General features: G+C 43.8%; 1 protein-coding gene across 2 annotated transcripts in view; it reads right to left on the bottom strand.

Moving 5' to 3' along the window:
• The window catches only part of TICRR (TOPBP1 interacting checkpoint and replication regulator), a 472,392-nt gene that overhangs the window by 12,583 nt on the left and 446,216 nt on the right, over positions 1–13,593 (bottom strand). The window contains exon 21 of one of the 2 annotated variants that reach the window (XM_069222701.1): positions 1,284–1,406. In XM_069222701.1, coding sequence (XP_069078802.1) covers positions 1,284–1,406 — 123 coding nt within the window. The remainder of the gene's footprint in view (positions 1–1,283; positions 1,407–13,593) is intronic. The other variant, XM_069222703.1, reaches the window with a different exon arrangement.

Genomic DNA, 13,593 nt, shown 5'->3' with positions numbered 1-13,593 from the left:
TTATGGCATATATTATGCATCTGGCCAGTTTTTTTACCTTGGCGTACAATCTATCTTCGAAACATCTGTAAATCAAACGGCATTAGATCTGGTTGCCAAGCAATATTGTTCTGCAAGAGAGATCTGACACCACAAACCTTACAGTGTTTGGCAAAATTCCTTTTAAAAGCGGAGTCACTCAAACAGACCACATTAAATCTTCAGGAAAATGGCTGAGTCTGTACAAAAGCTACCTCTGCGATTGGTCACCAGTCTCCATCAATTACTTGAGTAAAACCTTGATAAATGCCAAACGTACTGCACTTTAGCAACTTATCGTACAATTAATGAACGATGAAGAAATGCACTTTAGCCTTTGTGTGATACTGCATTGATGATTTCAGAATGCATGTTGCTAAGATTTGAATCAGCAGGGTGGCGCACACCCCTTTGTTACACACAACCTTAAGCGGAAGCATGGCACTTCAGCACTTCAACTTCTGTTGGATTTGGAGTAGGATAATGATGAACTGCATTTTTAACTTTTTACAGTTTCCTCAACCAACACCGGCATATGGCATTTTAGACTTGCGTTTTTTATCTCATCATGATTTTAAATTCTTATCATTCTTTCTTTTATCTCTTCCTTTATTTCTCGATGTAACTAACGTACTAGTTATATTTTTTTCTAATACCCAGTTGCAACAGTTTTTATTAATTGTGTAAATAAAGTATTCACTCAATCAACCTTGAATATTCAACAATCCCATTACATGTATAGGCATAACATTTCAGAACACCCTCTGGCTGCTCAGAAGTCTTGGAATCACATGCCTTGCACGAGAACATCCTTGTGTCAATTTGAAACACCAAATTCATTGCTCACTATTTTTGGAAATAGGCAAACTCAAGAGGCTGTAGTGTACTAATTAAGCCCTAAATGAACAGACAACCTCAAAGCAATATGAATATGACCCAAGTGAATAATATAAAAATGACCTTAGCTATAAAACAAGAAATCAATTGCAACTGACAAAAAGGTCAAACAGTGTCAGTGACTGGAGTGGCCATCAATAAGCTTCAGGCACAATCGCTCCTGCTGACACTGAAAAGGAAATACTGTTCTCAAATGACTTCAACATAATTGAATAAATGGTTCTTGAAATCCATCCTCAAGCATGGCAGTAATACAAGATGGTTGGTATCTGAAAGAGGAATATTAACTAAATCAAGCCAAACAAAAATAATTGAGTAGACAGACAACCTGCATTGGGATACATCAATTTTAGAACTACATTAATTACCTTGCAGACCTTTTCGTTTGGATGAAGGGTTTTTTCCTTGAAAAAGTAGGGGAGAATGAGTGAGTGCCATTAAACCACTAGCAGATAATGAACTTCGTATTATTTTGTTAGGTGGTGTCAAACCTAGAATATGGAAAAAAGAATATATAGTTTATGCTTAAAACGTGCACTCTACAAGTTAGAAACAAAGTATGAAGACGGTTTGTTTGTTCACAAGGAATTTTTGGAAGTCATGAAACATCTTAGGCTAAATACCTATCAAAAGTATGGCCATGACTCGAATATAAATCATTGACATGCACGCCTTTACCACTGCTGACCTTTACAATGTGTTGTTTTACATCTTGCTACTTAATCCTGTATTTGACTTAATGACGCATAGCTGTGAACAGGTTTATATGTATTTATTACAAGTATTATGTTTGTGTTTTTGGATGGTAACCTACTCAAACTGCGCCTTTTTAAAAATTGCTTACTTCCCCTTTACCACTTACCACCTCTGAAACACAAAACAAAATCCCTATACTTCAAAAACCCATTAATCTTTACCCTTGTCTGAACCCTAAAATTTTCTTAATATCCTTTACCATCCCTGAAACCTAAAAATCCCTTACCCACACCTTAAACCTAAACACCCCTTAGAACCTCCTAACCATTTCTGAATACTAAAATCCCATGCTATCCCTTGCCCATGCCTGAACCCTAAAAACCCTTAACCATCTCTAAATTCTAAAACACCTTACCCCTATCTGGACCCCAACAACTCCTTACACACACACACATACACCCATCCCTGAAGAAAATAAACTAGCATTGGCAAAGCCTATACATCTCACCTTTGCAAGATTTGTTTTCCTTTGCTTTACAGACGTCTGGGTTTTTTGAATATTAAGTGCAGATTGTATGTGCTTTAGAAATAAATGAGGCAGTAGAGAGAGTTCTTTATTAAAAGCCTGTTAAGAGCAACATTTACTTTATGTGCACTGTTGTTTATACAGTTATTTGTGATTTAAATGGTTTATATGTGAACTTGGTTGATAAGTATATCTTTTTTAAATAAGTTAGACGTAATAGTGATAGCAGCAGCTGCCAAAATATGTTAAGTTCCCAGCATCAAGTTTTGCCTCAAGCCAATGGACTTGCTCAAAGGAATGAAATTAATTACTCAGATATGGTACTACTAGAAACATTTCCAAAAAACATCGGGATGTAGGAAAGTGCCCTCTTTCTTGCCATGGTTACCCCCATTTTCTGCCTGTTGTCAGTGTGTTTGTGTCAACTGGGAACCTCCTAACCAGGACCTCAGTGGTTATGCTCTCTCCCTTCTAACTCGGTAACTGTACGTTTTTCTTCCAACAATTGGCATACTGGTCCTCCCATGACAGTCCCTAGTATATGGTACCTAGGTACCCAGGGCATTGGGGTACCAGGGGATCCCTATAAGCTGCAGCAGTTATTCTGCCACCCATACGGAGCTCATGCAAAGGGTTCTGCAGGCCTGCCGCCATTGCAGTCTGCATGAAATGGGTGCATGTACCCATTTTCACCACAGATCACTGCGCCAGGTCACTGTAAGTCCCCCTATGGTAGGCCCTCTCAGCCCAGAGAGCAGGGTGCAGGTATCTGTGTGTGAGGGCACTCCTGCACTAGCAGAGGTAGTCCCACAAACACCAGGCCCATTTTCCTGGACTTTGTGAGTGCAGGGACGCCATTTTACATGTGCACTGGACATAGGTCAGCTATATTATGATAACTCAGAACCTGGGCAGGTTTGTTATCAAACATGTCGGAATCATACCCCAATACTGTTGCAAGTATTGGACGTATGATTCCATGCACTCTGGGAGCTCTTTAGAGGTCCCCCAGCATTGCTACCACCAGTCTTACAGGGTTTTCCAGGAAGCCTAAGCTGCTGCCACCCATCTTGTTTCCAAGGTTGGCAGGAACCTCTGGGAGCATCTGAGTGGCCAGGCCAGGCAGGTAACGTCAGAGCCCACTCCTCATAGGTGCTTACCTGACTAGGTGACCAATCACCCTTTCAGGGCTATTAAGGGTCTCGCTCTTCGGTGGGTCCTGAGATTAAGCTTGCAAGACTCCAACACGATTCCTTTGCAACCTTCACTTCGACTTCTGGCCACTGGAACTGCAACTGGACCCTCCACAAACCGACAATGCTACAACCCACAAAGAAGACTCTTCTGCAACTTTGTTTCCATGGCTTCTGTCAGCTTTGCAACTTTTCCCCGGCTGTGCATCCCCAGAAGACAGCAACTCTTCAGCCTGCACAAGAAGAAGGAATCTCCCTTGGAGTGAGGGAGTCACTCCCCTGCACCAGCAGACACCTGCTGCAAAGACGACTGGCTGCTTGGATCACTTCTCATCCTGAGCTGCGTGGATCCTGCATCATGGTTGGTGGTCAGGAGTAGTCCTCTTGGTCCTATCCACCAGCTGTCAAACTCTGGTGGAGGTAAGCCTTTGCCTTCCCACGCAGGACCGTACCCCTGTGCACCGCATCTCTTGCAGCTGCGAAGGCTTGTTTGCATATTCTCCAAGGGATCTTCAGGCAACATGTAACTCCAGTCCCCAGCACTCTTTACTGCGACGCACCGCCCTCTGCGTTGTTCACCTGTGGCGTGGAATCCTTTTCTGTAGTGCTACATGGGCTCCTTCAGCAACTTCTGTGTCCCCTTCCTATGGGACCCCTGTGGACTCTGAGGGTCCCCTGTGAATGCCCCCTCCTGGGTTGTGTCATCTTCTGCCTGGCAGGTCCCCGGCAGCAGCACTTTTCCACTAACTGCGAGTTTGCCTTTGTCAAGGATTGTTGGTAGAATTCCTGCACCAACACCCATCTACAACCTTCATTCCAGCAAGGGATATCTTCTGCATTCTTCAGGAACTTCGGCTCCTGGGCTGCAGTGCTGACCTGATCATCACCGTCGACCAACTCCTGCAAGTACAGCTGGATGGTTAGTAGCTCCTACTCCTCCTGGAGTCCTCTGTGACTTTTGGACTTGGTCCCCTCGTTCCACAGGTCTTCCTCTCCAGGAATCCACTGCTGGTTTCTTGCAGTCTTGTCTGGGTGTCTTTTCTTCTTGTCCTTCCTTTTGGGTGGTTTGGGGGAAATTAAAGTGATTTACTCCTGCTTTCCTGGTTGCTGGGGGGTACTATGTTACTTACCTCTGTGGTTTTCTAGTACTCCCAGCTCCCCTCTACACAGTCCACTTACCTAGGTGGGAGTCCTATATTCGCATTCCATGTTTTTAGTATATGGTTTGGGCACCCCCCCTAGGGTCACTATTGGTTTTCTACATTTGCACTGTTTTCTAACCTTTTCTATGCCTATTTCTGATCGGAGTATTGCCTTTTTTTTATATATATATTTTTTTTTTAGTAATTTTGGTATTGTGTCACAAAAATAAAGTACCTTTATTTTTGTAAAACTGTGTGGTTTCTTTCATGTGCTGTGTGACTACAGTGGTATTGCATGAACTTTGCATGTCTCCTAGATAAGTCTTAGTTGCTCATCCGCAGCTACCTCTAGAGAGCTAGGCTTCTAGAGACTGCCTACACTTCACTAAGTTGGGATACCAGGACCTGGTAGAAGGTGTAAGTAAATTAGGAACCCACCACACACCAGGCCAGCTTCCTAGACAGGGTGTTTACCATGAAAGCAAAACACCGACGTGCACTGCTACTCTGATATACTAGTATTAATGTCCAATAATAATGTCCATAATTTATAAGACTTTCTTATTGTGGTTGCTCCCATATTTACATAACATACAAAACTGCAGCTTTCTGGCGAACATGGTCATGTTCCTAGACACAGAACGTGCACTACTGCTCACAATGTAACTAAGTGCAAACAAGCAGAATGAATCAGTTGTCACTGGCAAGTCAAACGTGCAGAAGTGAAAATAAGCAGCAGCATGACCAAGCCAAAAACCACAGCGTAGAGCTCTAGAACATATTTGAAAACTTTATTAGCTCCTGTGGTTTTATTACCTTGCAGCCTGAACTGATGCTCTACAATTACTAGATTTCAGTACCACTTGCAAGCCAATGAAGAGTCACTGGTTTGCAAACTCTGCACAAGCACACCAATACCTAATTTTCGGTTAATTGCGTACAGCCATCAGACGCATGCATGACTACTGTGCTGCTAAACTTTAAGATTTGTGAGTCTCCCCCCTTCTTGCCCCCCAGAGGCAGGCTTCTTGCGCACGAACATGCGCCACACTCGCATACAGAACCTAAGTCAGTCAAGTGCACCTTTCGCGCCACGATGCACTAGAGCTGACCAAGTAATGGGCTCCCACCTACAATCAGACGTGAAGATGTTTTTATCAAAAAAGTACCCAGCTCATCTCATCAGGAGAGCTGATAAAAGGAGGACTGCCTTTCGACCAACCACTACATGCTTTTAAGAGAGCAAAAATTATAAGTGATATGATAGTCCATACACAACCTTGGGCCAAAATATCCATGGAGAAACAACTGGCTCTATGGCATCTGCCTCCACCATCAGGCCATCATCCATGTGGCAAATGCAGTCTGTCAATTCACAAAAAAGACAAATAGCTTTGACCTAGGCCTAAAAACCCATTGAAGTTAAAAACTTTCTTAAATTGCAACAGCAAGAATGTCATCTACATGATAAAATGTCTGTGCCAACTCAAATGCATTGGAATGACAACAAGATGAGTTGGCACTATCCCCTGTGTGACTTTGCACCGTACGTTCGTGTGCTTGGTAACCATCTTCAAATTCTTTTTTCTTTTGTTTTCTTTTCTGAATTTATTTCTTTTTTTTTTTTTTTAAGTCCATCTTTATGTATGATCTCCTTCCTACCTACCTAGTCTTTTTCTTATTTCTGGGGAGATGGGTATGTTGCATGTGAATCCACAAAACTCTTGAAGCTGCAAAACGTCTCCTACGGGTACATAACCAATTGGTTTTGCAACATGAATCCTTTTCTGGATTCACATGCTGTGCAGTAGGTAATAAAGCAGTTTAATCTTCCTTGCGTTGGTTGGGGTGAAATGAGGATGTTTGCAAATAGATTCAGTAGTACTTTTTGTCCCACCTGAGGTTCCTTGTTCATCTGTATGTCCAAACAATGATACTTAGTGAACGTATGTGGAGATGACCATGTGTTGCTGCTGCACAGATAGTGTCTAGGGGCACATTTGCTATGAAAGCTAGAGTTGTGCCCTTTTTTCTTGTTGACTGCACTTTAGGGTGAGAGGATAGAGTCTGCCCTGCTACTGAGTAGCATATTTGTATTGTTTCCACAATCCATTGAGCGACTGTTCCTTTTGTAGCTCGTGAACCCTTGCTGGATTTTGCATACGAGATAAACAATTGGTTCCTCTTGCGAAACTGCTTGATCTCTTGTAAACAGCACATTAGTGCTCTCCTTACATCAAGGGTATGCAGGGTTCTTTCTAGTTGTGCTTGCGGGTTCTTAAAAAACACTAGTAATTGAATGCTCTGATTGACATGAAACTTGCTCACTACCTTAGGTAGGAATTGAGGGTTTATTCTCAGAAATACCTTGTCCTCGTGTAACTGCATGCACAGTTCCGGAATTGTTAATGCTTGAAGTTTGCTTACTCTGTAGCGATGCGATTGCTATTAGGAAGGCAGCTTTCAGTGTGATAGGCCTGAATGGTTCTGCTTTGTGGATAGGCTTGAATGGCTTTGTCATTAATTGTGTTAGTACTGTATTTAGGCTCCATATGGGGGCTGCAGCCCTCCTTGGGGAAGCTATTCTCTTGGAACCCCCTAAGAACCTTTTGATCACTGGTGAAGGGTAAAAACCTTTACATGATGCTCCTCTGGCGTAAGCTACAATAGATGCCAAATGGACCTTGAGTGATGAATAGTTTACCCTGCTGTCCAGCAGATGGGTAAGATAGATAAGCACTGTTTCTTGCTTTGTTACTGTTTCTATAGCATTGATCTTTGTGCACTAGTGGAGATACCTTCTTCACGTTTCTGCATAGCATTGTCTCATTGTTGGCTTTCTAGCTTCCTTTGGTAGCCATGGTTCTAGGTGGCAAGTTTAGGTGTCCGAATTCTATGTATTCAGACACCAAGCTTCTTGATTGAGTGTTGCTGGTTCCGGGTGGAACAATTTCCACTTTTGCATTGTGAGTAGGTCTCGTTCCTCTTTGATCTTGATCATCTGTCCTTTCTACAGCTCATCCAGGTTTGTCTGTCCCATTGTGGGGGACATCAGAATCAGGTTTGTCCCTGGTTGTCTGGCTTTCTCCAGTACCTTTTAAATTAGAGGAAATGGTGGGAAACTGTGGCAAATCTCCCTGATCAGTTGAGTGACAGAGCATTCCCTTCTGATTGGTGGTGTTGAAACCGGGAGGCGAAAAGTTGGCATTTCTTGTTCTCTGATGTTGGGAACAGAACGATTGCTGGTGTGCCCCAGTGCCTGAAGATTCCTTCTAAGGATCTTTGTTTTATTTCACATTTGCGTGAGCTTCTTTCCTGTCTGCTCAGTCTGTCTCCCTCTATGTTGTCCTTCCCTGGTAGGTGAATTGCCTGTAAGTTGATCTTATGTGATAGAGCCCAGTGACAAATTTCTTGGGCTAGTTTTCTTAAATGAATGACTTTGTGCCTACCTGTTTTTTCAGGTAAACATAGTTGTATTGTCTGTTTGAATCAGTACAGTTTCCCTTGTTACATGTTTGAAAGGCCTTCAGGGCTAGCAGCACTGTCTTCATCTCTAGAAGGTTGATGTGCTTTATTGTATCTGTGCTGTTCCATTGACCCTGAATTTTTAGGTTGCCTGTGTGCGTTCCCCATCCCTTGTGGGACGCATCTACTGTAATGGTCACAGATGGAGGATTTGTTTTGAATGGTCTCCCCAGGGCTATGTTCTTTGATATCCACCACTCTACCTATTTCTATATCTTTGCTGTTACAAACACTAGATCCTCCAGACTCCCAGCGGCTTGTGCCCAATTGTTGCACTGCCATTCTTGGAATCAGCCCATGTGTAGTCGCACATGGGTTAAATGGGGGATAAATTATGCCATCATGCCCATCAGCTTCATAACTGTCCTCGCCGTAAGATAGCCTCCTCTGGTAAAGGCAAGTTTGTTTCATGATTGCCTATACTATCTTCTGAGTTGGATGAGCTTGTGCTATCTTCAAATCCAGTCTTGCTCCTAGGAAGATCTCTTTCTGTTCCAGTTGATGGTATTACGTTTTGTGGTTTACTGAGACCCCCAGCTTCTGTAGGGTTCTGATCACTGTTCGAATGTTCCTTTGGCATTTCTGTTTTGCTTTTGTCTTCACTAGCAAGTCACCCAGGTATGGGCAGACATGTATCCCCTTTCTTTTTAGGAATGCTACAACTGTTGCCCAGCATTTTGTAAAAACCCTTGGTGCAGATTTATGCCAAAGGTGCAAGACCTTGAATTGACAGTGTACCTTCTCGAGCATGAAGCCGAGTGCGAGTTAATTTGTTTATGAACCTGAGGTCCACGATTGGCCTTAGTGTGAGGTCTTGTTAGGGCACTAGGAAATAAGGTGAATAATTTCTCATGTAGAACTCTTTTTGCTGGTACCCTATTGCCTGTTTTTGAAAGAGTTCTTCCACTTCTTTCCTTAGTTGTACAAGTTCTACATCTGGATACGTTTTCTTCTTTTGGTGGATTTTGAGGTGGAGTCTTTGTTAGTTTCTATACAGCCGCTGTGGCGTACCATGTTTAAAACCCAATTGTCTGCAGTGATCTTTGCTCATTCTTATGGGTACTGAGTTATTCTGCCTCCCACTGGTATTGTCTGGGGGCCCAAGTCTGTTCCTAAGTCACTTGGTAGTTGCTTCACCTCCTCTGGAGGTCTGCTCTTTTCACTCTCCCTCTACCACGAAAGGGCTGTTTTGTAGGGTGTTGCCACTGCTGGTAACCGGCTTACCAGGTAGCCTGGTGTGGATCGCTCTGGGCTTGTTGTTGCTAACCTGTCGAGAAGGATCCCCTTCCTGTGGGCCTTCTGGGGGTATTTCCTCCCCTTCTGAAAGTGCCTCTGTACTGTAGAGCACCCATTGCCTTTACAGTTTCATTGTCCCTTTTTCCCTACCAGTGCATCCCCAGTGAATGGCTTATTTATGATATAGATCTGTACTTCTTGTTTGAAGCCTGAGATCCTGAGCCAAGCACGTCTCCTTAGGATTGTGCCTGTAAACATTTGTCTACTAGCTTTATTAGCTGCATCCAGTGCTGATTTTAGGCATGTGTTCGCAATGTTGTTCCTCTCTTCCTTTGAAAGTTTCTTCATTAGCACCTTAATCTTGTCCCATTGTTGGCAGCCATATCTGTTAAGGAGATTACTGGAGTTCGCAATCCGCCACTGCGTCGCTGTTTCCCTTTCCATCTTCCTCCCTACCATATCTAGTCTCTGGCTTTCTCTCGCTGCAAGTGGACCTGTGGAGGTGTGTGCAATACTCCTGCTTCTGGCAGTTGTGAGGATGATAGAGTGTGCCACTGTGTTCCCCTGGTTGTACTCTGGGTCCTTTGATGATGGTTTGTATCTCTCTTCTATCCCTGAGGTAACATCTTTTGATGTAGCTGGCTCCTTAAAGGCCTCCTTGCCTTGGCCCACTATGCTAAGTAGAATTGGGAGGTATTGATTCCCCTTGCTTGATGCCATAAGAGTCTCCAGGAGAAAACCAGGGTCTCACTTCTCTTCCTCTAGTGGCACTTTATAGGCTTCTGCTGTCCTTTTCACCAGGCTATTGTAGAGCACAATGTCGTCAGGTGGCGAAGGTCTAAAGGGGTAGTTTTCGAACTCCTCTTCTGGGCTGTCTGTGCAGAGGACATTCCATTCATCCTCAAAGACTCCTGTTGCCTCCTCCCCTTCGGGGCCATAGAATTCTTCCTCTGCCTCCTCTTCGTGAGGTTCTGGGGCTTCTAAGGAAGCTTCAACGTCTGAGGTGGTAGAAGCCTTTCTTGGAATCCTGAATTCCTTTACAGCGTTGTAGAACACCTTGTGTTGAAGGAGTGCTGCTACTTCTGCCGCTAACCTTTGTTTTCTCTTCTATACCTCCAAGGCCCTTTCAACGTCCTTCATCGAGGATGCCCTCCTCTTTGGTGTTGGAAGCTTTTCCTCTGAAGGTCTTGCAATTTCCTTCGGAGTCTGTAGAACTGTGGTGGTTTTGGTCAATTTCAACATTCTGCCTTCATCGGTATCCCTGGGTTGTGATCTGTGGGCCTCTTTCTCTTTCAACGGCTGGCTGTCATTTTCTTAGACGTTGGGGCTGCCTAGTGCAACCTTTTCTCAAGAAGCTTAGTATCCGAACCTTCCGCCGATCTTTTTACCTTTTCGGGTCTCTTTTTGATGTCCTTTGCTGCCTTTTCCTTCCCTGCATGTTTTTTCTCAGTGTCCCCGTCGAGGATTTCTATGTCTGATCCTCCATGGGCTGATTCTGTGCCCCAGACATTATCCTCCTCATTGCTGGAAAGAACCAGATCCTTCAGCGATGTTTGTGATTTCTGGCTGCTGTACATGGCTGCGTGGTCTTCCTCTGTTTGCGGCAAACCCAGAGTCCTCAGCACTTACACAGCGCGGGCCTCACAGTCCTCATGGATTTCGGGAGAAAAAGGTTGCAAACTTCGTGTGGGCTGCGCTACACAAATGCATGGTGCCAGTTTGGGCAAAATTTAAAGGGGGTGTTTTCCATGACCCCTACTCTGCCTCATTCTATGATCATGTGCAAATTCTGACAGTTGCTAAAATGGGACTAGTAGAAGGCTGCAAGTAATGGGGTGCTGCTCAACACTTGGAAGCAAGGATTTTAATGGGACAAATGAAAAACAAATGAAAAGCAATGGGTGGACTGTATGATCACAAAGTGTATACTACAAGTCTCGAAGAAATAGTGCAAGCGCTGTCTAGACTTGACCTAAAAAATGGCTGATGGTGTTCAGTCAGTTTGTAGTGTCAGTCTCCCCTCAGCTATGCATATAATAATAATAATAATAATAATAATAATAATAATAATAATAATAATAATAAAAATAAAAAAATATACTGAAATGCAAGAGTTTGGCCAATGAGCGGACATGTTCCATGAAAATCTTATTTGAGCAAGCTAAGGAGTATTTGGGACTATTTGTTTACATTTTCTGTTCCAAAATGAAATGAAGAAATTAAGTACTTAAATGGTGTTTAGATTTCTTTTTTTCTGTAATCACAATTCTTGTCATTACACCATTACATTGATATATTTTTTCTTGCATGAGGTAAGCGAAGACTTCCAAATGAGAAACAAGAAGAGACCATGCAATAAAATAAACTGGTACACTCAAAGTGCACAAGGTAAGCCCTCTTGTAACCGGAAGTATGGACTACAAGTCTAAGTAAACGTACGGCAATGACTATTTAGAATAATTAGTAAATGAGGAATGGGGGGTGGGCAGGGAAAGTAAGGGTAAAGGTAAATTATCTGAATACCAGTTCCTAACCATGAAGAAAGCATGTATCTTAGGGCATTTTTAGGAAAGGACTTGACCCAATCCTCTTCAAATTGTGAAATCCTATCATTGAGCTCATAGATCAGCTTCTCAGAGGATGCTAGTTTGTGCATGTCTGACTGCCAAGTCCTCAAGGGTGGGATATTATCAGACTTCCAGATGCACAACACACTGACTATAGTCACTCCCATAGCAGTGGATCACCACCTGTTCTCAAAGTGTAAGGCATGCAAGCGATAAGGTATCATGCAGAAGCACCATTCTGGCCATTATTGCTGTGCAGCCCTGAATTTCTGGATTCATTTGACCCCCTAATTAATGCCAGTATGGGCTTATGTTTGGGCAGTCCTGCGCAATGTGTATTATATTACTGTCCAGAGTCCTGCACCTCCAGAATTTAGAGTCTACATTGAGTTTTGTCTGGAACATTGTTGTAGATGAGCAGTGGCATCCATGGAAGACATTGAAAAAAATGTATTTCATGCAGGAACTCCTAAACCCCTTGTTGTAGGTATGTCTTCTCATTCAATTTCCTAACTCAGTGTTAAGGTGAGTTTCCCACCACACAAGTAAAACCTGAAGGCTGAAAATAGATAGTGTCCTTAAAATCTTTCTAGAGGGGTGGGGGTGGGGGTGGGGGGTGTATGTGTCATGCATGTGATAACTGAAGATATCACCAACATTGTGCAGACAGGAGTCCCAATTCCCTAGGAAAAACCCAAGACTAAAGAGTCCCAATATGTATGCCACTAAATAAAAGGGAGGACTACACCTACAACCCATGGATAGCTACTGGTTAGCTTGCCACTTAGTTTATGCTGTCTACCTTTTACCCACGCACAGAGCTGTTCTGCCGTGGGTTTTCATTGAATGTCCCTCATTGACTATCAATACGGTGGGAGACTGAGTGCCCTATTGCATAAATCAGCTGAGACTGACGCTACTTAATTCCATTATTTTAGCTTTGCAGTATGCATGGCAGAGGGCTCATGTACTTAATTAAGCCACCCAGTTTTACACTGGAAAGCACCTATTTGGAGTAACAGCCATAACGGTAAGCGAGGAGGAACAAAACTGGTCCACATGGAAGGTTGATAAAACTAAACACCTCAACAACCTTATAGGGCATAACTGAAATCTTTTCACTATCCACCCTTCTGTCGATGAAGATCCAGGTCCACGAGAGAAGATGAAGATCATCTGTGGAGTCCAGGAGCTGCAGGGAGGTCCTTGAAGTTATGAAGATGATGTCCCACGCAAGTCACAGATTGTCAGGAGGGGACTTCACAATTTGAAGCCTTAGCAAACGCAAAACTGGGCAGAAGAGGATTTGCAGAGAAGAGGTTCAGCAAGGTCCAGGGGACTCGGCCCTCAGAAGAGAGTCCGGGCTGACCCTCAGCAGTCGGAAGAGCCAGTAGAAGCAGCCGTAACCCCCAAAGGCAACCCACGGGCAGCAGGCACAGTAAGTTGCAGAGAGGCCAGTCAGCACACCTGAAGAGGAGTCCTACATTGCTGGAGCAGCAGACGAGAGACTGTCCTTGCCAGGATGAAGTGCTGGAGGCTGGGGCTACTTGGAGCCTGATGATCCCTTGGAGCAGGAGTCAACAAACCATGGTTGCTGTAAGAGTCGTGGTGCACTAGGGTACTGTCCTGCAAGGAGAGGCAAGGGCTCACCATCTCCCAAGTTAGACAAGAGGGCTAAGGGACAAAATGGACCACTCAGAACCACCACCTATGTTGGAGGATCCACAAGTTCATGCGGAGAGCAGATCCCAGCAGCTGGACGTCGTTGCCTTATGGGAGTGCCTATTTTACTC

This window comes from Pleurodeles waltl, chromosome 3_1, assembly GCF_031143425.1.
Source record: "Pleurodeles waltl isolate 20211129_DDA chromosome 3_1, aPleWal1.hap1.20221129, whole genome shotgun sequence".
Classification (NCBI taxonomy): domain Eukaryota; kingdom Metazoa; phylum Chordata; class Amphibia; order Caudata; family Salamandridae; genus Pleurodeles; species Pleurodeles waltl.
The sequence above is the reverse complement of the archived record's forward strand: the minus strand, read 5'-3'. Positions and strand labels throughout refer to the sequence as shown.